The 27,307-nt window shown below is 34.0% G+C and overlaps 2 protein-coding genes across 3 annotated transcripts in view; one reads left to right on the top strand and one right to left on the bottom strand.

The window, feature by feature from the left end:
• UBA6 (ubiquitin like modifier activating enzyme 6) overlaps positions 1-26,624 on the top strand; it is an 87,167-nt gene extending 60,543 nt beyond the window's left edge. For both annotated transcript variants that reach the window (XM_032151881.2, XM_032151888.2), the window contains exons 18-33: positions 823-900; positions 2,932-3,113; positions 4,912-5,017; positions 6,248-6,337; positions 6,442-6,522; positions 7,291-7,419; positions 8,863-8,914; positions 9,000-9,063; positions 10,229-10,298; positions 11,445-11,516; positions 14,100-14,217; positions 15,384-15,577; positions 16,311-16,438; positions 17,340-17,427; positions 17,637-17,731; positions 21,438-26,624. In XM_032151881.2, the coding sequence (XP_032007772.1) occupies positions 823-900; positions 2,932-3,113; positions 4,912-5,017; positions 6,248-6,337; positions 6,442-6,522; positions 7,291-7,419; positions 8,863-8,914; positions 9,000-9,063; positions 10,229-10,298; positions 11,445-11,516; positions 14,100-14,217; positions 15,384-15,577; positions 16,311-16,438; positions 17,340-17,427; positions 17,637-17,731; positions 21,438-21,573 (1,683 nt within the window). In that variant the 3' untranslated portion in view covers positions 21,574-26,624. The remainder of the gene's footprint in view (positions 1-822; positions 901-2,931; positions 3,114-4,911; positions 5,018-6,247; positions 6,338-6,441; positions 6,523-7,290; positions 7,420-8,862; positions 8,915-8,999; positions 9,064-10,228; positions 10,299-11,444; positions 11,517-14,099; positions 14,218-15,383; positions 15,578-16,310; positions 16,439-17,339; positions 17,428-17,636; positions 17,732-21,437) is intronic.
• On the bottom strand, positions 3,693-3,860 carry LOC116468340 (small EDRK-rich factor 2-like). Its single transcript, XM_058434716.1, has one exon. The coding sequence runs from the start codon at positions 3,831-3,833 to the stop codon at positions 3,693-3,695; it is 141 nt and encodes a 46-aa protein (XP_058290699.1). The 5' UTR covers positions 3,834-3,860.
• Positions 26,625-27,307: the final 683 nt, after the last annotated feature.

Raw genomic sequence — 27,307 nt, 5'->3', positions numbered from 1 at the left:
TCATAATTACACAGAAATATTAAAAATATCAGGGAAATAACAACTAAAAGAAAATGAATGTGGAATATAGTCTGAGACATTCTACATCTAGGTAAATCTTGTTTAAAAATGCTGAAGTGGCAAATGCATTTTGAATACTCTTCAGATTATCTTGAGTTTACTTTCTTCTTGCATCCTTTAGAATGAGTCTGCAGACTTTTTCTTAAAGGACAAGATTGCAAATATTTCAGGTTTGCAGACCAAAGATCTCTGTCACAACTTATCAGTTCTGCCCCTAGGATCATGAAAACAGCGGTAGACAATTCTTAAATGGTATAACAGTGTTTCAATAAAACTTTATTTACAAAAATAGGCAGCCTGCCTAATTAGGAGGTTAGGAGTTCAAGACCAGAGTTTGTAAGCCTCTGCTTTAGCCACAGTTCCTTTCAAATTGATACATATAAGCCTTCTTCCTAAATTAGTTGAGATTAAGAATAAATATCAGTTTAGAAAGAAGAGCTAGCTCCTCTGCAGGTAATCCATTTCATAGTTCTAAAAAGTTTTGTTTTGTTATGAATAATTAGAAAAAAGTTTTGAACAGGAATTGCAATTGGCCTCAGCTATTTTGTTTGATGTGCTCGTATGTAAAACATTAATTACAATTAAATAAAATATAAAAGAGTAGTATTGGTAACTATTTGGGAATGTTTGTATCATTATAACCTTTACCAACCAGACTAATTCAGAATAATTTGTCAGGACTTTTTTAGTCATATTGAGAAAAGAAAAATAGATTAAAATGTATCCATTAATGTAATTTCAGCCATATTTTCTTGATATTAGATTACAGTTACAGATCCTGACTTGATAGAGAAATCCAACTTAAATAGACAGTTCCTATTTCGTCCTCATCACATACAGGTATGTTGCTATTCTGTTTCAAATTTAAATCATGTATTATACAAAAAAGAAGAGAGTTTCCTTTTAATAAATAGAAAATAGTGATTGAACAATCGTGTTATTTTATTAGAATCTTTCAAATTATCAGTGGGAATGACAAAAGGGAAAATATTAAATTATTTAATGCACAATATTGATTTTTGCATTGATTTTGGAATTGAAACCTGAGTTGTGAAACAGTCAGTATTTTTTTCATTTTGTAATCACCAGGGTATGTTGACATTCAATTTTAGAAAGGAAGTATATAGAAATATATTTCTAATTTGAGGTTTTGATAGTTAGCAAATTTGGCACTGTCTTTTTTTATCTTTGTCATAAATCAGATAAAAGTTTAGCACTTAGAATTTTTGTGCTCTTTTGATCGTTTGACCAACATCCCTTTTTATTGTAAAATAGTGCTTGTTCTCAATTTTCTCCCTTTTTATAGAGATCAAAATATTTAAGTCAGGAAAAAAAGCATTTTTAGTCAAGCAGATTTGCTTTTACTTTAGAAATGTTTCAGCCAGACGCAATAGCTCATGCCTATAATCCCAGCACTTTGGGAAGCCAACACAGGAGGATTGCTTGAGGTTAGGAGTTCCAGACCAGCCAGGGCAACCTAGGGAAAAACCAGTTCTACCCTAAGAAAAGTTTTTAAAAAATTAAAACAAAAAAAGTTTTTTCTTTATTGTTCAACAACTCATTGCAAGTCTTCATAAACTAAGCTTAGTAATGTCATGAACAGAAAGTAACTAGAACAGATGTCATAGTTAATCTAATTGCCTCGCTTATCCAAGTGCAATAGACAAAGTAACAGGGTCCGTTGTGAACTAAAATATGGTGCAAAGTGTATTTGCTTAACTTGGTGCATCTTCCTTAGAGAAGAACTATAAAGGCCTGTTCATTCTTATTTTACTGTGTTCTAACAAAGTTTGATTTGTTTGTACACTTAGAACACTGATAAGTGAAATATGTCAGCCTAAGAATGTGAGAAGAGACAGAAATACCGTTAAAACTAGATGTGTGAATTTAAACAGAATGGCCTAAAGATATTTAGTGCCAAAGCAAATGCAGATGAACAGTGACCGCACCTGAAATAACAATCATGATTTAAAAATAGTCACTAAATCTTTTTAAGAAAATAAAGAATAAATTATATTTAGAGCACAGTAGTACCCGTTATCAGCGGTATCCACAGTTTTGCTTGCCACAGTTTCAGTTAGCCATGGTCAACCAGGATCTGAAAATAGGTGAGTACAGTGTGGTAAAATAAGATACTGTATTTTGAGAGGGAGAGATCATATTCATATGACTTTTATTAATGTATATTGTTATGATTGTTTTGTTTTATTGTTATTAATCTCTTACTATTTGTAATTTATAAATTAAACTTTATCATAGGTGTGTGTGTATATGAAAATACATAGTATATATAGGGTTTGGTACTGTCTGTAGTTTTAGGCATTTTTGGGGGTTGTGGAAGGCAGGTGAGGAACTACTGGACTGTTTTTTTATAAAACTGAACACAAATGATTGCTGAAAATATTTCCATCCAGAAATAATAATAATTTTAAAATATGTTAGTACCAAAGTATTAAACTCTCATACCTCTAAGAACTTACCTTCTGCAGAGTTGATTTCCAATGTTTTACTGAATGTGTTTTCATTTTTTTTTAGGCACTTACCAAGTCAAACATCATTACTAGGGAAAAATTGTAATTGAATTTTTAACTTTTTAAAAGAACTGTAAAGTACTTAACTATAAGATAGAAGGTGTTTAGATTTTTATTAATAATTTGTAAATTATTTGGACTAATGTGCATTATTAATGTAGTGTGATTACAGTGAATGTAATTTCTACAAGCCAAAAATGAAAACATCTCATTACTCTCATTATATATATATGGACTACGACTGAACTTACACATTCTTATCACTCTGGAACATATAGAAAAATCATTGTCCTTTTTTTTGTTGTTTAACATATTCCTTCTGCTTATATTGTTTGTTTAGAAACCTAAAAGTTATACTGCTGCTGATGCTACTCTGAAAATAAATTCTCAAATAAAGATAGATGCACACCTGAACAAAGTTTGTCCAGCCACTGAGACCATTTACAATGATGAGTTCTATACTAAACAAGATATAATTATTACAGCATTAGATAATGTGGAAGCCAGGAGATACGTAGACAGGTATGTTCTTGAAATTCATGTTCCTACAGAATTGTCTTTAGTTTTCACTTCTATTTCCCACATTACTTATTGAAAAGTTACGGAATTATCTGATTATTCCTTATGTTCCTATTGTAGTACTCCTCAAACACAAACCCTTTGATGATTTCTCATTATACTTAGAATGAAATTCAAAATCTGTAACATAACCTAAATGCTTTTCATGGAGTACTTTACACGTGTTCGCCATGCCAGTGTAACACTTACCAGTCTTCCTTGGCTCCCCTTATTCTAGCTGTATGTGCCTTTCAGTTTTTTGGCTGTCTTTTGTTTTTTCTGAATTATAAAGCTATTTTTAATACTTTGGGGTGAGTCCCACTGCAATAGAAAACATAGAAGGAGTAACTCCTTCACCCCCAGGAATGGCCCAGGGGAGGGCTACCTGAGAAGGAAGCACAAAAAGGGCCCACTGCAAACTCAGGGCAAAGGGAATGCCATCAGTACTGGGTCCTGTGAGCACTAGAGGAGGAAACGTGAGCACGGTGGGACTGGCTTCAGGCACATAGGCGAAGGGCACGGGGTGGACACCAAACCACAAAGCTACTTAGGTTCCTTCTTCTCCTTTTCCCTTTTCTGCTTCAGCTGCATGGTCTCCAAGTCCCTCTGCTTGTGGGCAGCAGCAGAAAGTCCGTCTTCTTGGCACTTTCCCTTAACTGTTTGCATATTCTTCTGTTTTTTCATATTCTTCTACCAGGCGAGCTCATGCTGGTTACCCGCAGCAGCTCTGACCTGTGCCCCCTCCTTCTGTCTGTGCCTTTTTCTTACCAGGCCTTCAGCACTTTTTTACTTCAGGGACTTGCACACACTATTCTTCAGCCTTAGGAAGTTCTGTTTTTCTTGCCTTAACATTCCTGATCTCTAATCTACCTATCTACTCTTCGTCTAGTTTAGCTTTTTTTCTTCATCCTTTTCAGTTTCAGCCTAAATTTCTTTATCAAAACAGAGCTTCTTTTCCCCCAAATTCTAAATTAGATCCTCCTATGGTGATTTTCTTAGCACTGTGTACTTTTTCCTTCATGGCACTCATTTTTACTGATACGCATATTTATTTAAGGTTTGTGTCCTCACTAAATCATTCATCCAGGGACCATTTACTTTCCGTCATTGTATCCTCAGTGCCCAGCACATGATGTCATTTAGTAAATATTCCTTAAATAAGTAGATGAATGAATGACTATAAATGTGTTCACCTTACATCTTTATATGACTCCTCAATTTTAGGGTGTAGAGCAGATGTATTAGCAGAGGAGAATTTATCAGTTGAAACATGTGAAAAGTATGTAATCTCGGGCCAAAGAGGGGAAGAAAATAAAACTTGAAAAAATAAAAATTTGTAGAATATAGGTATTGTAAGTACTGAGAAAGAAGATTAATATTATTTGGGATAAAGAAAATATTGAGAAGAGATAGTGTGGTAGAATAGTTAGAAAATAACCAAAGAAGAAATGTAAAGCAAGGGAAAAGGAGTAATACTATTAGGAATTAACCTAGAGATAAAGGTTAAGAAAGCCCCAGATTTAGGGTACTACTAGTAGAAAAGAGAGAAATTACTAGATTGAACAACAAGATGTGTGTGTATAGTGCAGAATAGGGTAACAGGAATGATCCACTGTTTGATGGTAGTATATCTGTTTTCCTAAAATACTGCATTCAAGAAGTGATCAGTATGTGAAATGGCCAATAGAAAGTAGTAGGATGTCCTTTGGTTACATTGTTACTGCTCACTTTTCTGTTTTTTACTTGTTATCTTTTCAAATAGCCGTTGCTTAGCAAATCTCAGGCCTCTTTTAGATTCTGGAACAATGGGCACTAAGGGACACACTGAAGTTATTGTACCGCATTTGACTGAGTCTTACAATAGTCATGTAAGTGAATCAATGTTTTGAAATAGATGTCTTTTTTATATCTTGTAATTTTTGTCTTGATCAACATTTGATTTAGCTTTCCTAATCCCTCTGATTTTGCTCTGCCAATGATGTTCATACATATGTGCATGTACATTTTTAAAAATATAATTGAACTTTTTTTTAATTATCAGAATTTTGTGTCTGGTGTTTCTGGAGCATTATTCTTCTGTTTACTATTTATTTCTCAGAGCTGCTTAGTTTTCTAATACCCTTTGAGTTTAAGATTGTTTGATAAGAACAAACTATTAGATTGAGACTAGAACTGTCAACAAAGACAAAAGTTTATTCACTTGCTGAGACAAAGTGAGTCATTTTAGATTAGGTAAACCAATAAACCTAGGCAAAATGTACTCTATAATAGAATGTGGATTTCTTCAATGGTACTTTATCCACAAAAAACGACTTAGGTATTTACCATTTATTTAATACATGCTTTCTCCAAGAAACCTGTGTCAAGCATCGAGGACATACTTCTGCTCCCAGATGTTTTTCTCCATGGAAAAACTCATGCTTTTCTGAGCACTATACTGGGTATTCCTGAATTACTTTTCAAAGCGGGGAGTGTTATAAAACTTTAAATGTCACCTGGATTCATGAAGAAAAAATGATGTATAGATGATGATGTGTCATGAGTACTACATGGTGCTTTAAATGAGTACACAAATAATAAATAAGATTCAGCCGGGTGCGGTGGCTCATGCTTGTAATCCCAGCACTTTGGGAGGCCGAGGCGGGCGGATCACGAGGTCAGGAGATCGAGACCACGGTGAAACCCCGTCTCTACTAAAAATACAAAAAAAAAATTAGCCGGGCGTGGTGGCAGGTGCCTGTAGTCCCAGCTACTCAGAGAGGCTGAGGCAGGAGAATGACGTAAACCCGGGAGGCGGAGCTTGCAGTGAGCTGAGATCGCGCCACTGCACTCCAGCCTGGGTGACAGAGCGAGACTCCGTCTCAAAAAAAAAAAAAAAAAAGATTCATGTTTGGCATTACATAGCTATTAACAAATAGGTTAAATGTCAAAAGAATTAACTTCTCTTATTGCCTAAGAGAGAGAAGATATAAAAATGTCTGGTTGGATTTTATTTATTTTTGGATTTTTAATAGCCTTAAAGCTCAAAACTAAATTAAATCAATAAAAATTGGTCATTGCTTCTCCTTAAGTATCTGTTGTCATATTTTGTAAATTAGCGGGATCCCCCAGAAGAGGAAATACCATTTTGTACTCTAAAATCCTTTCCAGCTGCTATTGAACATACCATACAGTGGGCAAGAGATAAGGTAAAAGTTCCTTTTTAAATTTATTTTCTTTGAAGTGAGAAAGAAGATATTTCTGACTTTAAACAGACTTCTTTTTGTAATTTTTTTTCTTTTCTCTGTTACAGTTTGAAAGTTCCTTTTCCCACAAACCTTCATTGTTTAACAAATTTTGGCAAACCTATTCATCTGCAGAAGAAGTCTTACAGGTAAAAATCAGTACATTTTAATACAAACTTCTCACTTTGTGTCAGTGTAATCTTATTTTCAAGTCATTTACAAGTGATTTATTTTACCTCCATAAAGAGTGATTGTATATGAAAAGTGAAATGATACATAAGGAATCTTGAAATTAGGTCACAAATTATCCTTTTGGTTTGGTAGAACTATATGGAATTGTCAATATTTGACCATGTTTGACTCACAAAACAGCAATTCATATGGTTCAAGCTAATAAAGATATTATAATTATGATAGAAGGGCTACAAATAATAAAAGGGCTTTTATTAAGCCCTTTGGAAGAAAAAATTGAGGTAAGTTCTAGTTAAAATTTCATGAGGGAACAATAATCTCCAAGACTTATTACTCTTACAGTGAAGGCAACTTTAAAGATGTTTTCTCACTTTCTTTTAATCTTATGCTAACAAGGCCCACTTTTTAGTATCAAATATTCATAGCACTTATAGTAAGTACATATATTATAGTACTAAGAACTTACAGCTAGGAAAATATGAGGATAACTTGTAAGATAAGAAATCAGAGTTAAAATTTTGTGTGCTATCTCTTACCATTCCCCTTCTTAAACAGAAAAGAAAAGAAAGGTTAAAGAAGAAGGAAGGGAAAAGGAGCTTGAGGTGAAAAAAGAAAAGCGTAAAACACATGAGTTGACACTTCAAACTTAGGCTAACTTTTGGTGGGGGATGTGTATATATTTGTAATTGGAAGTATGTTGATTTTTTTTTTCTCTTCCATTCTAGAAGATACAGAGTGGACACAGTTTAGAAGGCTGTTTTCAAGTTATAAAGTTACTTAGCAGAAGACCTAGAAATTGGTCCCAGTGTGTGGAATTAGCAAGATTAAAGTTTGAAAAATATTTTAGCCATAAGGTAAGTATGCATTGTGAGACATTAAGAAAAGGTCTGACCTTGGCTTATTTAGTTATTAACAAATTAATTTCATTGACCTGAAATGTGTATTCTTTCTTTTGGCAAGCTTTTCAGAAATTAGTAGTAAGTTAAATGAGAACACATGCTAATCTAAAAGAAGTTTGTTCAGAATAGAAGAAGCAAGAAACTGAGAAAATAGGGATATTCAGTCAGAAATTTTGCTGGGATTTTGCCATTTCCACCCATATCTGATAATCACATTTTATGTCTTTTTCCCCATCCATAAAATAGAAATAATAAATTTGTACCTAGTACATAAGGTAGTGGTGAGGATAAAAGGAGGTAACATTTATAAAGCATTTAGAACAGAGCCTGGCACATAAAAAATTACTAAATATTAGCTGTTACTCTTACCTCCAGTTAAATATAGTTGCTGGAATGTGTGTTGCATTCTCTTTAGTCTTTCCCACTCTTTAGGCTCTTAAGTTCATCTTCCTTAAAAACAACTTTAAAAAAAAAAACAAGGTTTCCCTATGTTTTCCAGGCTGGCCTGGAACTCCTGGGCTCAGGTGATCCCTGCCTCAGCCCTTAAGTAGCTGAGGCTGCATGTGCACGCCACCACACCCCACTTAAAAAATACTTCGTTTATACTTCTTCTGTCTTTTTACTTTGGACAGAGCTCTACTTCTTGGAAAATTGGTCTGTACTACTCAATGTTACCACTTCCTCACCCAGTAAATTTGACTTCTTTGCTCATTACTCTTCAAATTGTTCTTAACATGGTTATCAATGACCCCTGTTTCAAAAATCTAAGGAGCTCTTTAGTTCTTCTGTGCATTTTTTTTAAACTTTTTTTATAATGAAAAATATTCAGCCATAGAAATGTAGAGGAAATAGTATAATGAACCCTAGTGTAATTGTCAATTACCTGTCACCCAGGGTTAACAGTTATCAGTTCATAGATAAGTCTTCTTTCATCACCATTCCCATTCATTCTTACCTTCCCCCAGGTGATTTTGAAGCAAATCTCAAACATGTATCATTTCAAAAATGCAAAGTACTGTGTGTTTTTTTCTGATTTTGTTATTTAAGTGTTAGGTCTTTACAAAGAACAGAATGACATGTAAAATATGCCACCATTTATATAAAAAGGAGTGAAGTAATCTACATTTGTTTGCTATAGATACTACCTCCCAATAAACCTACAAATAGTGATAGAAAATGATATTTTGGATTTTTCATTTATGAGGGACATTGATGGGAGAATGGACAGATGGAATACAAGGGTGGTAGGGAGACTTCACTGTGTATCCTTTAATGTGTTTTGATTTTTGAAGCATGTGCATATATTTACTACCCACATTTTTAAATTTTATTTTATTTTTTAATTTTTCCTCAGATAATATTAAGTAGTGAGTGTCTTTAATTCATTTTTTTCTTTAGGCTCTTCAGCTTCTTCACTGTTTCCCTCTGGACATACGATTAAAAGATGGCAGTAAGTATAAATGTTGAGAATAAATTTTAATGACATTTATTACTGGCTACATATATTGAAAATAATATTTGTATCTTTTTGCCAGGTTTGTTTTGGCAGTCACCAAAGAGGCCACCCTCTCCAATAAAATTTGATTTAAATGAACCTTTGTAAGTATTTATATTTAGTTTTATATATATCCTTCATTATATATTTCTTTACTGTAAATGCCTTAACTGTACACTGCAGAGTGAAAACCTTAGGCTCTTTAATGTTAAATTATTTCATCCCTGTTCATTTAAGAGTTAACAAGTCATTCTGACCAAGAAAGCCAGCCACAAACCTTCCCACACAAATGTGAAACCATTCATTTACATGGTAAATAACCTCATTATTTATAATAAATATCTAAGGTCAAAACAAAATCACCTTTTTTACTTTATCCATAAATTAGTAAAATGACAAAGTGTTTTTACATTTAATGAAATCAAATATAAGAATCTTCAGTTATATGGAGGGAAAAATAATTACTACTGAATAACTCCCTAAATCTCAAATTATTTTCAGAGGAGTCGGTCTTTGTGTGAATACCTGGAAACACTATATTAGATACACATTAGATTCACATTTGTGTGTGTATGTATATTTTTTCCATTTTTTAAAATTTTTTTAAAGAGACAAGGTCTCACATATGTGGCCCAGCCTGGTCTTGAACTCCTAGGCTCAAGCAATCCTCCCACCTCAGCTTCCCAAGTAGCTGGGATTACAGGTGCATGCCACCACACCCAACCTTATGTATATATATTTTTAAACACTTAGCTCACGTTCACTAACTTTCCTTTCAGCAGATAACTTTATGCTTAATTTTCTCATCTGGTGGTGGTTTTAGGCTTCCAGTCACCTTATGCTGGACTGCTTCTTCTATAAGACTTTCTTTTTTTGTTTTTAAATAAACATATTTACTTAGTTTGAACTTGATATATACTCATTAAGACCAAATGTATAATATTTCTTATAATTTAAAATGAATTATTGTTCACTGGTCTGAGTTTTCTGGTTCTGTCCACTCACTCCTCTTCCCAAGGTAGTCATGATCACTACCTGAATGTTAAGTGTTTTCAAGAATAACTGTTTGATGTTTTGTCTTTTATAACTTCTGTAGTGTTTTGGTGTAGACCAGAATATTTTTGTCTAACTTAAAAAAAAAAATCCTGAAATAATAATTCTGTGGTTATATTTCTTCAAACTACATTTAAAGGCTATAGTTCATAATGAGTTAAATATCGTCTTTAAAACTGTGCATTCAAATTTTGTTTTATTTTTTAATTTCAAAAGGCACCTCAGTTTCCTTCAGAATGCTGCAAAACTATATGCTACAGTATATGGTATTCCATTTACAGTAGAGGTAAGATATTCTTTAAACCTTAGCAAGTGATGCAAAACCAAATTAGAATTAGATGACTGATGCACTAATTGTATCAAAACATGTTTGTTTGTTATAAGAATCATTCTTTTTGATGTAGAATTTTTATTGTATTTTTACCCATACTAACATAATGGAAGCTAAAAGCTCATTGCAGTATTGCCAAGTAGAAGTTGGATTTTTCTTTCTGAATTGAAGCAGTGAAACAGCATTATTTGTTAAAAGCAGTTTAACTTTAAGAATATTTACAACCTGCTTATCAGCTTCAGTTATCCTAGTTATTCTAAAAAGCCACAGCAAACCATTTCATCACAATTTTGAAATACTGTGTAGAGATTTTCTTTGTTAACATTTGTTTGATTTATTTTGTGATAATTTATGTGCTTTTCAGGAAATCTGAAAATGCTGCCTTATATTGACATTTCTTACATTAGCATCATACTCATTCTCTTAAACGTCATCTTCATTGACTGACATCTAAAGAGCCTAATACGGTTTTATTTGAGAGGCACCTCTTTTCTTCACAAATGCATATTCTAGCTAAGTAAATTGCTGTACTTTTAGGTGGGCTAAACAGAGAAATATGAATCAGATCCCATAATTAACACTGGCTGTTTTGGATTCATACAACTAAACTGTAGATATTTGTCTGGTAAAAATAGTGGCATTCAGTCTGATACTCCTTTTGGGAACATCCGTGGTAATTTAGTGGTGAGTGTGGTAACTGACCTCAAAAGCACTATGTCTCAGCTTTTGCCAAGCAACTTCTCAATGACAGATGTAAATGCAACCCATAGCTTTAAATTAGTCTAAGTTCACCTTTAACCATTTAAATATTTCCCTCCTTCCTAAAACTGCCTTTTAAAACATTTGCAGAAGGACTAAAATTTCAAGTTTGTTGACTAATAAGTACTTTTTTGCCCCTTACCTTCTCCTCCCCAATAACTTTTATGGGGGGATATTTTTATTGAAATAAAGATAAATGTCTCAAATGGATGTCTACATATTCAGATAATGAAGTATTCACATATTGTAATATGATTAAGGGCCTTTTGTAGGATATTTTTAGCTTTAGAATTTAGAAGTAGAAGAATATGTTTGTTGGTAAAATTACTTTTTTAAAAACAGGACTTATCAGCAGATGCCCTCTTGAATATTCTTTCAGAAGTAAAGATTCAGGAATTCAAGCCTTCCAATAAGGTACGTTTAAAAATTCATTTGTTCAGCAAATAGTTTGGGAATTTGGGCTTGTACCAAGTCCCATTCTAAACCTGGAGAACATCACAATGAACGATTCTTGCTCTTGTCAGTGCAACTCGAGTTTAAAGTAGATTTGTCAGAATCACAAACTGTTGATTAATACTAATTTTATTCTAGGGTGGAATTTTAAAAAAGATCAGTATAGACTCAGATTGTATGAGCTACTCAGTAAATATTTTTTATGCCCACTATATCATTGTGGGATTAAAAATTAGATATATTGGAGTTCTGTCAGTGAACAAGATACATAAAGATCCCTGTTGTTATAGAGCTTACATGCCTGTGTGAGAAGATAGATGATAAAATACATGCATGAATAACATAATAATACCTTCTGAAGGAACGTATAAAATACATTGGACCAATGTATTTTGGGCGGAGAGGGACTATAAACAAAAATGCTAATAAGTACATAATATTGCAGTGTGAGTAAAAGTGCTAAGAAGGAAAAATACAACAGGGAAAAGAAAGAGCGATGGAGCTGGTATAATTTTATATGGGATGAAAGTGAGGAAAGCTTCTTTGATAACAGTAACATTTGAGCAGAAACCTGAAGGAAGTGAAGGAATAGTGAAAGAGCAATGTAGGCAGCAGAAATAAGTGCAGAGAAAGGCCTTGAAAAGCTTTTAAGGTCAGGACTCGTCTAGAAGAGAATATACAAGGGGGAGAGTCGTAAATGAGGAAATTACAGAGATAGTTGGGGCTATGATAAATAAAGACTATTTTCTTGGTTGAAATAAGAAGCTAGCTTAGTAGCTCAGAGTGAAGGGGATAAGAAGATAAAGGAAGTAAGAGCAAAGAAAAGAAGGTATGAAATAATTGTCCAGTGGAGTGGAAGAGTCACTTAATTAAAAGATGTAGTAAAGCGCAAGACAATACTGAAGATCCACTTAATGTTAATCTGCTTAATGTATCCCACTAAATGTGGCTGGAGAAAAGGTAATGATCTTTTCTCCAGCCAGAATTTAGCTGCTTGGGTGGTATTATACTGTATAATGGATGGAAAACTGGATATAACTAGGGTTGGGATTTTGCCAGGCAAATACATTGAAAAAAAAAGAAAAGCAATAGGGAGTATTAGTAAAGATGGAACATGAAATTTAGGCAATGTAAATAGAAAAGTTTGAAAACTTTTTTTTCTTTTTTACATGTTCAATATATGCCTTTCTTGTATGTTCTCTAAAAATCATCCACAAAATTTAGCTATACCAGAACAGGTGGAGTAATGACCACCTCCCTGCAAAATGCAAGAAAGAAGTGACGTGTGCAGTCTTTCATTCTGCGTTTTTATTTTAGGGGAAAAAAAAAAAAAACAGACTTGTAGGGCAGTTGATTTTGCCCAGGTAGATGGATTTGCAGAACACAATGTTTATGACTTATAGCCTATAAAGAATAAAAATAGGGTGAGGATAAACAGAAATCCCAAAGAAGGTTCCCAGCCCATGTTTCCAAGGGCAAAACTAGAGAGAAGCCCAGGAAAAATGCTTTACCTTTACTTTCCGTTATTGCTCTTGCTTCAGTATGTTTTCTGGCTTGCATTGCTTCTATCTGTATTAAAGCTGAGGGTCATAAATTCTCCTGAGCAATTTAACTACAGTTTTAACATGAACTGTGGGCTTTTTCACAACTCCCTAAAGGAGCTCACACCAGAGTTTCAGGTATGGTACTACTGGTTACAGATGTCACAGCCAAAAATACCAACTAGCCATTCAGACAAAAGTTTCTCCTTCCTGGACTCCTTAATATTTCCTAATTTTTTGTAATAATGTTTAATTTGTAAAACGATGATTTGAGTATATTTTTAAATATTACTTCACGATAATGAAGCTGATTTCTTGGTTTGAGAATATTAATTTCCGTGCCCTCATAGAATATCTGATAAGTAATTTCTTAAGGTTAAATTACTTGTGGTATGTACTCCCTTAATCCTGCCAAACTTTCTATATGAAAGAAGACATATTCTTAAGGAAAAAACTTAGCAGCAGTCAGTAAATATTTAAAGGATGGTCATATTATATATTTTATGGATTGCTTTAGTTTCTTTGATGTGAAGCAGCTCTGTACTAGTTAGAGCAATGCAACATGCGTTTAATGTAGATTTGTCAGAATCACAAACTGTTGATTACTACTAATTTTATTCTAGTGTGGAATTTTAGAAAAGATCAGTATGGACTTAGATTGTCTGAGCTACTCAGTAAATATTTTTTATGCCCACTATATCATTGTGGGTATGAAAAATCAGATATATTGGAGTTCTGTCAGTGAACAAGATACATAAAGATCCCTGTTGTTAAAGAGCTTACATGCCTGTGCAAGAAGATAGATGATAAAATACATACATGAATAACATAATAATACCTTCTAAAGGAACGTATAAAATACATTGGACCAATGATTAATAATCTGATGAAAATATGTAGAGAAAATATTTTCTCTTTGTAATTTGATAAAACAGTTAAATGGTAACCAAACTTAGATGCAGGAAATGATAACATTAATAAAAATATGTTCATATATTCAAAGGTTGTTCAAACAGATGAAACTGCAAGGAAACCGGACCATGTTCCTATTAGCAGTGAAGATGAGAGGAATGCGATTTTCCAACTAGAAAAGGCTATTTTATCTAATGAAGCCACCAAAAGTAAGGGAAAATCTTTATAAAAATGTTTTGAACTGGATGAGTTTTTATTTTCACCAAGCTCTACACCTAAGAATTTGTGGAATTCAATCACAACAATAGTAATAATGATAATATTGATTGATTTCATGATCATATTAAAGTCAGTGTTCATCTTTAACTGTGACTAAATTCATCATTTTCCCCACTATTGCCCTACTCTCAAAGATTGAAGTCTAGTTCTCCAAATCACATTAACTGCTTTGTTGTTGTTTTTCTGATTGTTTTAGTTCTTTAGATGGTGAGCAGGTTTAAAACCATGAATGAATAGCTCTGTTTTTAAGAAATTAAAAATTCAGTTTAATGGGGTCCTTTGGAAACTAATCTTTGGACAGACCCATTTAAATCACTTTAGGATAAAGAACTATAAACAGAACTGTTCTTAGGTTCTTAGTCTTTAGTAATTAGGTTCATAATTACTGACAGGGAATACAGAATGACCTATATATACTTCCTTGCTAGATGGACTTAAATATAAAAACACAGGGAAACTGAATTTTTAATTCCTTAAAAACAGCCATACACTCATCTGTTTTGACCTGCTCACTGTCTTTTAGTTTTATGTCAGTGGTTCCCAAACTTTTGAGATTTTAAGCATGGACCAAAGAATTTCAGGAAAAATAAGCCAGAAAAACAACAATTAGAAGGATCTTGGGAACCACTGGTCTACAAAGATTTCAGAAATTACTTATTTTAATTTGACCAGCTGACCCTATTCTTAGTTACCAGAGGGAAAATGTTTCAGAGTAGGATTTATGGAATAAATTTTTGAACTATACCTAATGTTGGCTTTTTTATTGTAAACCACTTGATAGCAGATGTGCAGTACACAACTTTCTTATTTTGCTATTTATTAAAAAGTTTTTTTAAATACAGAAATGTCTCTAGTGGCATTAAAACCATCATTTTCTTTTTTTTTTTTAATTAAAAAAATTGGCTCTCTTTAATCATGGGAAAAGCTGTTTTCATGGCCTTCAATAACATTAGTTGCCTGGATTTTTCTTATGTTTCTCAGTCATTAAAAAATATAAAAAGGAATCTTTAAAAGTTAGTAAACCCACATTGCTTTTTACCTAGTAAAATCTTTACTGCTTGCTATGGAACTTTGTTTTTCTGGTTGGTGTAATCAGGTGACCTTCAGATGGTAGCACTTTCATTTGAAAAAGATGATGATCATAATGGACACATAGATTTCATCACAGCTGCATCAAATCTTCGTGCCCAAATGTACAGCATTGAACCAGCTGACCGTTTCAAAACAAAGCGCATAGCTGGTAACATTATACCTGCTATAGCAACAACCACTGCGACAGTTTCTGGCTTGGTAAGTTTATTATTCCTTGAATAAAAATGCTCCTTTTTCATTGCCTCTTCCCTGACTTCCCCGTCATACCAACCCAGTCACTCAGAGATGTTAGAGGGGAAAGATAAATATTGGATCGCATGATTTAAAATTTCAAAATATTTTCTGAAAATGCAGTCATCTGTATTTTGAAGTTTTACATAAATATACATTTTTAAAATAAATAAGCTCAAGATAGATTATGATTTTTCTTATAGGCAGTAATCTTTTCACTGATCTTTACATCTTTCATACAAAGCAGGTACTCTGTTTTTCTTGAATAAAATGAACTTCCCTAATCTTTATTCATAATGATTTGGAATCTTTAAGTGCGGCCCTAGTTATTATACCATATTACATCATTACGCTATGTAATTATCTATGAAGCTATGTATTTACCCCTGTATTAAGTGATTTTAGACCGTTGTATTTTTTGAGTTCTAACACGTGCTTTCAAAGTAGGGAGACCATATGGTTGAATTAATATTTTTTTAAATAACTGTTAACATGTATAGAGTAGGTTGAAAGTTTGAAAGTATAAAATATACTAAAAGTATAGAGACCTATAATAAGAAATTTACATTACTCTAGTCCCATAGCTGCTTTTACTATCCACAGAGAAATGCTTGAAAACTTGTGAAAATTGAATAGATCCAATTAAAATCACAGATAGTTTTAGGCTGTTTATATTATCAGATCACCTTCTTTTATCTAGGTTGCCTTGGAGATGATCAAAATAACTGGTGGCTATCCATTTGAAGCTTACAAAAATTGTTTTCTTAACTTAGCCATTCCAATTGTAGTATTTACAGAGACATCTGAAGTAAGGAAAACTAAAATCAGGTATGTATGAAGGTCTATTTCTCTTGTATAATGAGAATGAAATAAAATATTTTACCTTTTAAAAGGGAAAAATACTAGCTTCACCTCTTTTTTTCCTCTTTGTGTATGTGTAAATTTTTGCCATCACTTCAAGATCAGCTCAAACCTCATCTTCATTAAATATTTCTGACTAAAGTAGCCAAAGAACCCTTACAACAGTGCATCTGCCACATTATTTGGCATTATGGTTTCATCTGTGTCTGCCAGATGAATTAGAAGGTACCCTGGTGTCTGACTGTAGGTCATGAGATTTAGAAGAATTCCACAAGCTTGAGACAAAGCAGAACAATTCCTGGGCCTGTACTTTTTAGTTTTCAGATTGGCAACAACCAAAAACTTGAAAAACTGTCTTAGCAAGGGTGTGAGAAAGCAGGCACTCTCATACATTACTAATGAGAGTACAAAATACTATAATCCACGATAAGGGATATATAGCACTATATTTCAGATACATTTGCACAAGTCTCAAACTATATATTTGCAAGATAATTATTCTGGCATTATCTATCATAGCCAATGATGAGAATAACCGAAGTGTCCAGTAACGGGACTGGAACATCCACACAGTGAAACCGATTTTAAAAAGAGAGAGACAACACTGTCTTGCTAAAACATACTGATTTATAATAATACGCTGGAAGGATCAGCAAGGTACTGATTAAAAGTGGTTATCTATATGATGTGATGAGGAAATAAGATTATGGAATATTTTAGAAGATCTATTATCCTTTATTTCCCCACGTTAATTTCTAGCCAGATCACAAATAATGGACTTCTGGAAGTGGGTTTTTGTGTGTGTGTGTGTCATCACTAAAAGGAAGAAAATTTCAATGTTTCTGTCCTGAATATTTTTTTGTAACAGAAATGGAATATCATTTACAATTTGGGATCGATGGACAGTACATGGAAAAGAAGATTTCACCCTCTTGGATTTCATAAATGCTGTCAAAGTGAGATACTTTTATTCATTTAGTTCATTAGTAGCTTTATGTCTGGTTTCTGTTTTGTTTTTATTTATAATTTTATTGGAAGTTATAATTATTTAGCATGAATTTGCTTTTTTTACTGGTCATAAAACATTGTTTACGAACAATGTTAAATAAGCATTTTATGTTTGAGTGAAGCTTTCATTGTTTCTTTTTTGGATATTCACTTTTAGGAGAAGTATGGAATTGAGCCAACAATGGTGGTACAGGGAGTCAAAATGCTTTATGTTCCTGTAATGCCTGGTCATGCAAAAAGATTGAAGTTAACGTAAGTATTCAACGTTATATGCAGCGATTAACAAGAATTTAAATATAAGTTGATGCACACTAAAAAATTAAATATAGAGGTTACTATAATTCAGATAAAAGCATTAGTCTTGTCTGATGACATTAATAAAGACAGTGAATCTGCCAGGTGAAGGCCAACAGGCTACCTCTCTAGAGATTCAGCTCTTCAGTTAATAGGTTTAGAAACCTGATTTGGTCAGTACACTTAAGTAAAAGTGGATCCATCTCTTATGTTGAAACACTTAACGACCAGGCTTATGAGGAATCAAACTGCCAAATCACTATTTTTATTCATTTATTCAACAAATTATTGTTTAAGGTGCCAGCTGTGTGCCAGGTACTATTCTAGTCATTAGGGAGATAGCAGTTAGCAAACCAAAGTTCTTTCCTACTTAAGAAGTTTGCATAACAATAAGGCAAGTATGTTAGGTGGTAGTAAGTATTATGGAGAAATTAAAGAAGAATAAAGGGAAAAGGAAATATGGGGAGTTGGGGGTGTTGAGTTGCTATATTATACTGAGTAGTCTAGGTTTTCCCTTTGCCTATCATAGTCTCACCTGTTAAGGTGGAATTTGAGCAGAGACTGAAAGGAAGAAAGACCCAAAGAAAGCAAAAGTCTTTATAGTGGTCTGCAAGGCTCTAAATGATTCCTAGTTATCCTTCTAAGTTCCTTCCTTCCTTTCCCCTGAATATTCCAGCTACACTGGCCTCCTTATTTGTCCTTGAATACTCACTCTAATCATGCTCCAGCGTGGGACCTTTGCTTTAGTTGTTCCCTCTGCTTGTAACTCTGAGACAGTGACCTGGCCAAGTCTCACCCCTGGTCTTTGCACTTCCTAAAGAGGCCTCATTTAATACTGCAACCTGTCCCCAGCCCCAGTCTAGTATGCCTAGTCCCCTTTATTTCTTCTCTACTTTTTCTTTTTTTCAGAGCACTTATTACTGTCCTATGACTGCTGTACTGCTGTGTCTTTTGCTTATATTTATTATTTGTTTTTGTTTTTGAGACGGAGTCTCACTGTGTCGCCTAGGCTGGATTGCAGTGGCGCAATCTCAGCTCACTGCAACCTCTGCCTCCTGAGTTCAAGCGATTCTCCTGCCTCAGCCTCCCGAGTATAGCTGGGATGACAGGCACTCAACACCACACCTGGCTAATTTTTGTATTTTTAGTAGAGATGGATTTCACCGTGTTGGCCAGGCTGGTCTTGAACTCCTAACCTAAGGTGATTTCTCCTGCCTCAGCCTCCTAAAGTGCTGGGATTACAGGCGTGAGCCACCGCGCCCGGCCCATGTACTGTATATTAGCTATTTACCTGCTACTAGAACATATATTTCACAAGGGTGGGAATCTTTATTTGATCTTGTCACTGTTGTATCTCAAGCACTTAGATCAATACCTGGCAAACAAAAGGTTATCAACAAATATTTGTCAGATGAGTGAACGAATCTCTGCATGATGGTTGTGTTTAACGTATCTTTTGGCTTTCACTATGATAATCAGTTGAGGTTAATCATTCTTAAATTATGATCCAGTCTGAATTATCTATACCTTAAAAAGTAAAACTACTATTTTATTAGCTAAGGCATTAATTTGCCTTATATTATTTTTCATTAGGACCCCTCAGTATCTTTTGGATAAAACAAGAGTAGTGTTTAGAATTCCTTTATTTTATGCTGCAGTGGACTGTATGTGGTCATAAAGCGTATTGACTAGTGGAGTTTAAAATTTGCGGCAAGTTATTTAAAAATGCTTTTAAGATTTGGCCAATATTTGAAACCTCCAGTATGATAATATTTTTCATTTTATTACATTGGCTTTTTAGCAAGTATTTATTTAGTACCTGTTAAGTACTGAACACATTAAGTCAGTCAGTGGGATTATGATTAATAGCATGAGGTTGGCTTTAGAAAGACCTGGGTGCACATTCTTGCTCAGGTGCTTAGTTTTGTTACCTTGAGTAGCTTTTGAAACTTAGTTTCAAAAAGCGACAAATCCACAAATAGCGATAACTGTGCCCATAGTTGAGCGCTAAAATAATAGTAAGGGCTAATAGTGTAATGGCATGTACGAAGTATTCCATAAATGTTAGTCCTGTTAATATTTTCTTGTCATACATGGTCATCAAGCCCTGCCCTCAAGCAGTTCACAGTCTATTAAAGGAAACTGATTCCTAGTTATCCTTCTAAGTTCCTTCCCTACTTTGCCCTCACAATACTCCAGCTACACTGGCCTACTTATTTGTCCTTGAATACTCACTCTAATGATGCTCCATTGTGGGACCTTTGCTTTAGTTGTTTCCTCTGCTTGTAACTCTTGAGACAGTGACCTGGCTAGGTCTCACCTCTGGTCATGTTAATCATTAAAGTATAATTGAATAACTGTGATAATGAAAATGTTTACAGAGTGTTGTGCTAACTCAGACCTCTAGTTCAGGGTAGATTTCATTTGAGCTACCTTTGAAGAAGGATTATTCCAGGCAAAAGCAACAGTCTTTGCAGCTAAAAAGAGCATACATACAAAAGTAAAACTACTGTTATATTAGCTAAGGCATTAATTTGCCTTATATTGATTTTCATTAGGATACCTAAGTATTTTTTGGATAAATTAAGAGTAGTATTTAGAATTCCTACTAAATTCTGAATTTGGGAATTTAGAATTCACTTTTTTTTTTTTGGAATGACTCAAGTATGAGGTGATGATCATGAATGGTGGAAAGAATGAAAAGTTTATGTACGGGACAAAATATCTTTGTGAAATGGAAAGAGCTACTGAGGATTAAATCGATTACATAGTTCAGAGCTTGGCATGAAGTAGGTACACAGTGTATGATAAATAACATTATTAGGCAGGAGAATACATCAAATTTATATTTTAAGAGCATTCTAGGAGCAGTGTAGATTGGAAGTAGAAAAGAGACCAGAGAAAGCTAGCTAGAAGCCAATACAATTATCTAAGGGGTGTGTAGATGATGACTTCATTTAAGGCAGTAGTGGCTATAGCAGAGTGATTTTTCAGTAAATAGGATGAAGATTGGACATAAGGGAGAAAGCTAAGAATGTCTTTTACTTTGTATTTCTAGCTTGCATTTTAAGGTGTAAATTCTAGCTTGCTTTTTTACTGTTTACAGAGAAATGCTTGAATTTATGATGCCTGCAAACTTAAGAGGAAGTTTAGGAGGAGAATTAATTTTTTTAAATCGTTGCAACCTCTGTCTCCCAGGTTCAAGCAATTCTCTTGCCTCAGCCTCCCGAGTAGCTGGGATTGCAGGCACGTGCCACTGTTCCTGTCTCGTTTTTGCATTTTTAGTAGAAATGGGGTTTTGCCGTGTGGGCCAGGCTGGTCTCAAACTCCTGACCTGAGGTGATCTGCCTGCCTCAGCCTCCCAAAGTGCTGGGATTACAGGCGTGAGCCACCACGCTGAGCCTTTTTTTGTCTTTTAATAAATGGTTTGTATTCTTTATCATGACCAGTGTGTCCAAATTTATTCACTGGTAGGTAAATGAGTATCTTGAGTATAAATGAGTTCAGACCTTTCAGTAAAGAAAAATGAATATGTGAAAGCAGATTATTATTAGATGTTAAAGTCTAGATACCAGTCCAGGTTCTCTGGATGGCATTAGTCAGCAAATCATTTTTTCATTTTATAGAATTTACCGAAGTATTCATTCTTGCTTATTTTTCTCAGAATGCATAAACTTGTAAAACCTTCTACTGAAAAGAAATATGTGGATCTCACTGTGTCATTTGCTCCAGACATTGATGGAGATGAAGATTTGCCTGGACCTCCAGTAAGATACTATTTCAGTCATGATACTGATTAATACAAGTTGTCTTAACGTTACTCCAGGACCACTCGATTTTGGAAAGAGTGCACTTAATTCAGAAGCTAAAGAAAATCAGCTCATAATACTATGGATTTCTCTTTCATTAAGCCTTAATTTTAAGGGAAACATCAGTAAGAAACTGCACTGAAGAATTATAAAACATTTTGGGGCATAGTATACACTTGTCTAACGGTTCACACGTGGCTATGATCACAAGTAACTTTGAACTGGAATGCCATTTACAAAAGTTTTGTATATTAATCTGTGTATTAATCTCTCTGGATAAAAAGAAGGAAAAAATAGGTATGACCAGAACAGATATGGATGAAGAAATTGAAAGCAATGAATGCAACTATCCAAAAAGTTTAATTTTATTTTATGAATTTCTTTTTTGTTTAGTCTTGAAGACTGATTTTCTATGCAAATAGTGTTTGGCATCCTGCACCTCTCATATGATTTGGCTTTGAGAATTTAATATCACTGGGAAGAAGTATGGTAGTGGTGGATGAAGGGTGGACATTTTAAATTGTGCAGTTACAGTTTACTGTCCTATTACCTCTGCTGGTTTAACCAGAGTTTGTTATATCACTATGTCCCCAAAATCAGGATTTTTGTTGATAGCATCAGTGTTGTAGGAGCAGTAGGTCAGATGAGACATATTAACTTAGACTAAACATGAACAGTATTATATGGACTCTCACAATGCTCTTAGAGAATCCGTGAATGTGAACAGACACATGTGGCTAACCATTTGATTCTTCAGTATGCCTTCTAATGTGGCTATTTTATTTATGCGAGACTCTAAACTTGATTGTCCTAATATGTAAAACTAAAAGATTTTGTAAAGGGAGTGTCTTTAGAAATAGATGAAAAGTAGAATATTAAAAATTATTGCTAGGGTAGTCTTTTTTTTTTCCAGAAACCTAATTAGGGTATTAAATTTTGTTTTTGTTTTGTTTTGTTTTTTTTTAAAGAGAAGCATGTTATTTCATTCCCATTCCCAGAAAGGGAGTAATGAAGATAAAAATTTATTTTTTAAGGTCTTTATTGCGAGAAACTTTCTGTTTTCTGATATGAACTATTGCAGATGTTTTTATAAGTACTTTCATTAAAATGATATAAACAGTAGTACCCAACACTGTAAACTCAGTGAAAATAGTAAATGATTCTTTTATTACTAAGACTATGATGCATTCTGAAGCAATTGGCTTTTTTTTAACCATAGGAAGTCATTTCCCTCTAGCTCCTTTCCTTCTGCTCTCCTTGCTCAGACCGTTAGTAGGTACTTCGTTAAATAAAAAACTAGATTAACATCAGTATTACTCCAATTTGGTATCTTTTTACACTATGTATTATACCTACTTTCTTTTTATTTCATTTACAAATAGTTTAAATTACTCTATCAACCAGCTGTATGGTTTCCCTCTTTTGTAAAAGTACCATCAAGTGGGGAAAATGTATGTGGAAGTGGAGAGTGAATCTGTATGGTTAAAGGATAATCTGTACATAGGGAAGTGGGCAAAAGTGGATAGGATGAATTTAAAGAAAATGACTACCTTTGGAAAAAATAAATTAAATTTTGTTCACATATCCTACCCTTTCCCATTGTGCATATCCCAAGTGTTATATTTAAAATTAAGGTTACTTAGAACAGAATCCAGGAATTTCAAGGCTTTGTGGCTTGGAATTTTAGAGGATAGGACAAAAAAAGGACTTTTGCAAAGAAGGCGTTTTTCCACGTTCGCTTTGTTTTGTGTTCTTTGAAAGTAACTGATATTTTTCAGGTAGTCATTCAGCAATCCGTAGATATGATCCAGTAACTTGCTTATATTTTATTGAAGTCTCGACATCTCTTCAGAAGTAAATTTAGAACGATGCTGTCAGTTCATATTTATAGATATTAGTGTTTTAGTAGATAAAACCAACAAAAATTAAGTTCATTTTGTGATTAAACCTGCAACCATTTTTCCGTTTTTTTTTTTTCTGTAGTTAATGGTTATTGCCATAATTTCTTCTGTTTGGTTCTACTAAGCTAGAAAGCCAGGGTGAAGTTAATGATAATTCCCATTATTTTATTTCTGTACCATGAGATAACTGTTGATGACTGAAATACCAGGTGCAAAAATTAATGATTTGATTTTTGTACAGTTTCAATGAGTAATTTTTTACTTATTAAAAATAAATTAAGAAATGTAAGAATATCTTTGTAAATCATGTTTCATAAGTTGACCCCAGAGATTCTGATTTTGCTATTTATTTTGTGAGTAATGTTTCTTTGGTGTTTCCTAATTTTCAAGTTTGCAATCATGGAGATACAGCAGTTATTAGGTGTGGAAGGACATTACCTCAAATGTCCTCAAATGGCTCCAGGAAATTATTTTAAAACGGTTGGAGAGAAATAGTCGTGACCATGTAAAACCTAAAGGATCTGGTAAATCCCATACTACTGGTTAGGGATTTGTAAAGTCCATTTCTTTTCAGAGTTCAAAGCAGTTCTATTACTTGTCCGTAAGTTCCTCATAAATTGTCCCAAAGGTAGGACATGGAAATAAATGTGTATCTTTATTTGTTAATCTACTATGTCACACTCTGGTGACATTTATGGAACATTAAAAAAGCAGCTATGTTTATTTTGTAATTAGTAAAATGAAGACAGAAAAATGTTCTTTTGTAATTTTTAGGGGAAAAAAAAAAACTCGTGACCTAAATCTTTCCACTATAATGAATATTCATTGTGATTGCAAATATCTAATTTTATATAATCACTGTGTATGGATTTAGCAATTTTACTTTTCATAGATTCAAAAACTTAGAATCTGAATGCTTCCTCTGAAAAAAAATCAGAGAATTGAGCCCTTGAGGATCAGAGTTAAGTATCCATTGATAATATGTGTTCATTTTGCTCTATGTCATAACTTCGTTTTTTTATTGAGAAATATATATTCAAAAATACATATATATTTAAAAGTACATAAAATATAAATATGCAGTCCAAGGTATAATTTCAAAGCAACTATATAACTAGCACTCAGCTTAATAGAATATTTTGACAGCAGTTCAGAAATTACCCATGTAGTTCTTTCCCAGTCACAACCAGCTCCCTGCCACATACCCTTTGGTAATTACCACTATCCTACCTTTTATGATAATTGTCTCTTTGTTTTTATAGTGTTACCACCTATGTGTGTAAACTTAAACAATACAGTTTGCTTGTTTTTGAGTTTTATTTAAAATCATACATTCTTTTGTAGCTGCTGCTTTTGTTCAAGATGGGATTTATTCATGTTGGTTGTAGCTGTACTTTATTCTTCATTATGTCTGTGTAATTTACTTTCCTGTTAATATGCCACAATTTATTTACTGTAGACAATCGAGGGGTTTCTAGTCAGGCAATTACAGTTTCACAGTGAACATTATTTTATGTAACTCTTAGTACAAAGAGTAGTATCTAGGAGTAGAATTTTTTGGTCATAGGGTATTCATATCTTAAATTTTATTAGATGATTACAAATTTTTTCCTAAGCATTAGTATCTTGGTTGGTTTTGTGTTGCTATAAAGGAATATCCAAGACTTGGTAATTCATAAAGAAAAAAGGTTTATTTGGCTTATGGTTCAGCAGGTTGTACAAACATTGCACCAGCATCCTTGCAATCATGGCAGAAGGCAAAGGAGGAACTGGCATATCACATGGCGAGAGGAGCAAGAGACAAATAGAGGAAGTCCCAGATCATTTTTAAGAATCAGATCTCACATTAACTCATGGAGCAAGAACTCGTCATCTCAAAGAGGGCACCAAGCCATTTATGACGGATCCAGATATCCACCCCCATGACCCGAACACCTCCCACCAGCCCTCAGCTCCAACACTGGGGATCACACTTCAACATGATATTTGCAGGGGACAAATATCCAAACCATATTTCTGCATATCTTGGTCAGTGCTGGTGTTAACAGTTTTTGTTTTTAATTTTGCCAATCTGGTGGATGTGCAATTGTATCTCATTGAAGTTTCACTCTGCATTTCACTAATTACCTGTGAAGTTGAGTATTTTTTCATGTTTACTGGCCAATTTGACTTTCTGTTTTTGTAAAGTATCTTGTCAGGACTGTCACACATGTTTTTGTTGTGTTGCTAATCTTTTTCCTCATTGATTCATAAAGGATCTTTATAAATCTTGTTCTTTGTTGGCTATATAGTTGCCAATATCTTCTCCCATTTTGTGGCTTGCCTTTCCCTCCCTTATGATGTTCTTTGATAAAAACAATTTATTAATGGTTAAGTACTAGGAAGTATAAGTGTTTTAAAATTAGAGCGTGAGTTGTTTTAAAAAACCATTCCCTACCCTGGAGTCATGAAGATAGTCTTATATGTTGTCTTCTAAAAGCTTTAGTTTTGCCTTTCATATTTAAATTTTTTTCGTGAGGAATTAATTTGGTGTATGCTAGGAGATGCCTCACCACTATTTATTGAAAAGTCTGGGTTTTATTCCTCCTTTCTGTAGTGCCACCAAAGTCATGTATTATATCCGTATGTGAATACAGATTTCATCAACATTTGTTGATGAAAAGAGTCAAACTCTGTAAATATTTTCAGAGATTATTCTGAGCCAAATATGAGTGACCATGACCTGTGACCCAGCCCTCAGGAGGTCCTGAGAACATGTGTCCCAGGTGGTCAGAGTACATCTTGGTTTTATATATTTTAGGAAGGCATGAGACATCAATCAAATACGTTTAAGAAATACATTGGTTTGGTTCAGAAAGGCAGGACAACTCGACGCGGGGGCTTCCAGGGTATAGGTTAATTTAAAACATTTTCTGGTTGACAATTGGTCGAGTTTATCTGAAGACCTGGGGTCAATAGAAAGGAAATATTCAGGTTAAATAAGAGATTGTGGAGAACAAGTTTTATTGTGCAGAGGAAACTCTCAGCAGACTTCAAAGAGAGCAGGTTGTAAAATGTTTCTTATTGGACCTAAAAGGATGCCTGGGTCTTAGGTGATTATCTTCTGGATTTGGAAAGGAAGGAAGGGCAAAAAAAAAAAAAGGTAAGGGGGAAAGGGGATTCTTTTTTTTTTTTTTTATTATACTTTAGGTTTTAGGGTACATGTGCACAATGTGCAGGTTTGTTACATATGTATCCATGTGCCATGTTGGTGTGCTGCACCCATTAACTCGTCATTTAGCATTAGGTATATCTCCTAATGCTGTCCCTCCCCCCTCCCCCCACCCCACAACAGTCCCCGGAATGTGATGTTCCCCTTCCTGTGTCCATGAGTTCTCATTGTTCAATTCCCACCTATGAGTGAGAACATGCGGTGTTTGGTTTTTTGTCCTTGCGATAGTTTACTGAGAATGATGTTTTCCAGTATCATCCATGTCCCTACAAAGGACATGAACTCATCATTTTTTATGGCTGCATAGTATTCCATGGTGTATATGTGCCACATTTTCTTAATCCAGTCTATCGTTGTTGGACATTTGGCTTGGTTCCAACTCTTTGCTATTGTGAATAGTGCCGCAATAAACATATGTGTGCATGTGTCTTTATAGCAGCATGATTTATAGTCCTTTGGGTATATACCCAGTAATGGGATGGCTGGGTCAAATGGTATGTCTAGTTCTAGATCCCTGAGGAATCGCCACACTGACTTCCACAATGGTTGAACTAGTTTACAGTCCCACCAACAGTGTAAAAGTGTTCCTATTTCTCCACATCTTCTCCAGCAC

The sequence above is a fragment of the Hylobates moloch genome, unplaced genomic scaffold (genome assembly GCF_009828535.3).
Source record: "Hylobates moloch isolate HMO894 unplaced genomic scaffold, HMol_V3 SCAFFOLD_2, whole genome shotgun sequence".
Lineage (NCBI taxonomy): Eukaryota > Metazoa > Chordata > Mammalia > Primates > Hylobatidae > Hylobates > Hylobates moloch.
This window is presented reverse-complemented; position numbering and strand designations above follow the sequence as displayed.

Bases quoted from the DNA above. Each gene is read 5' to 3' on its own strand.
- LOC116468340 (XM_058434716.1), bottom strand. From the start codon at position 3,833: ATGAAAAAACAGAAGAATATGCAAACAGTTAAGGGAAAGTGCCAAGAA.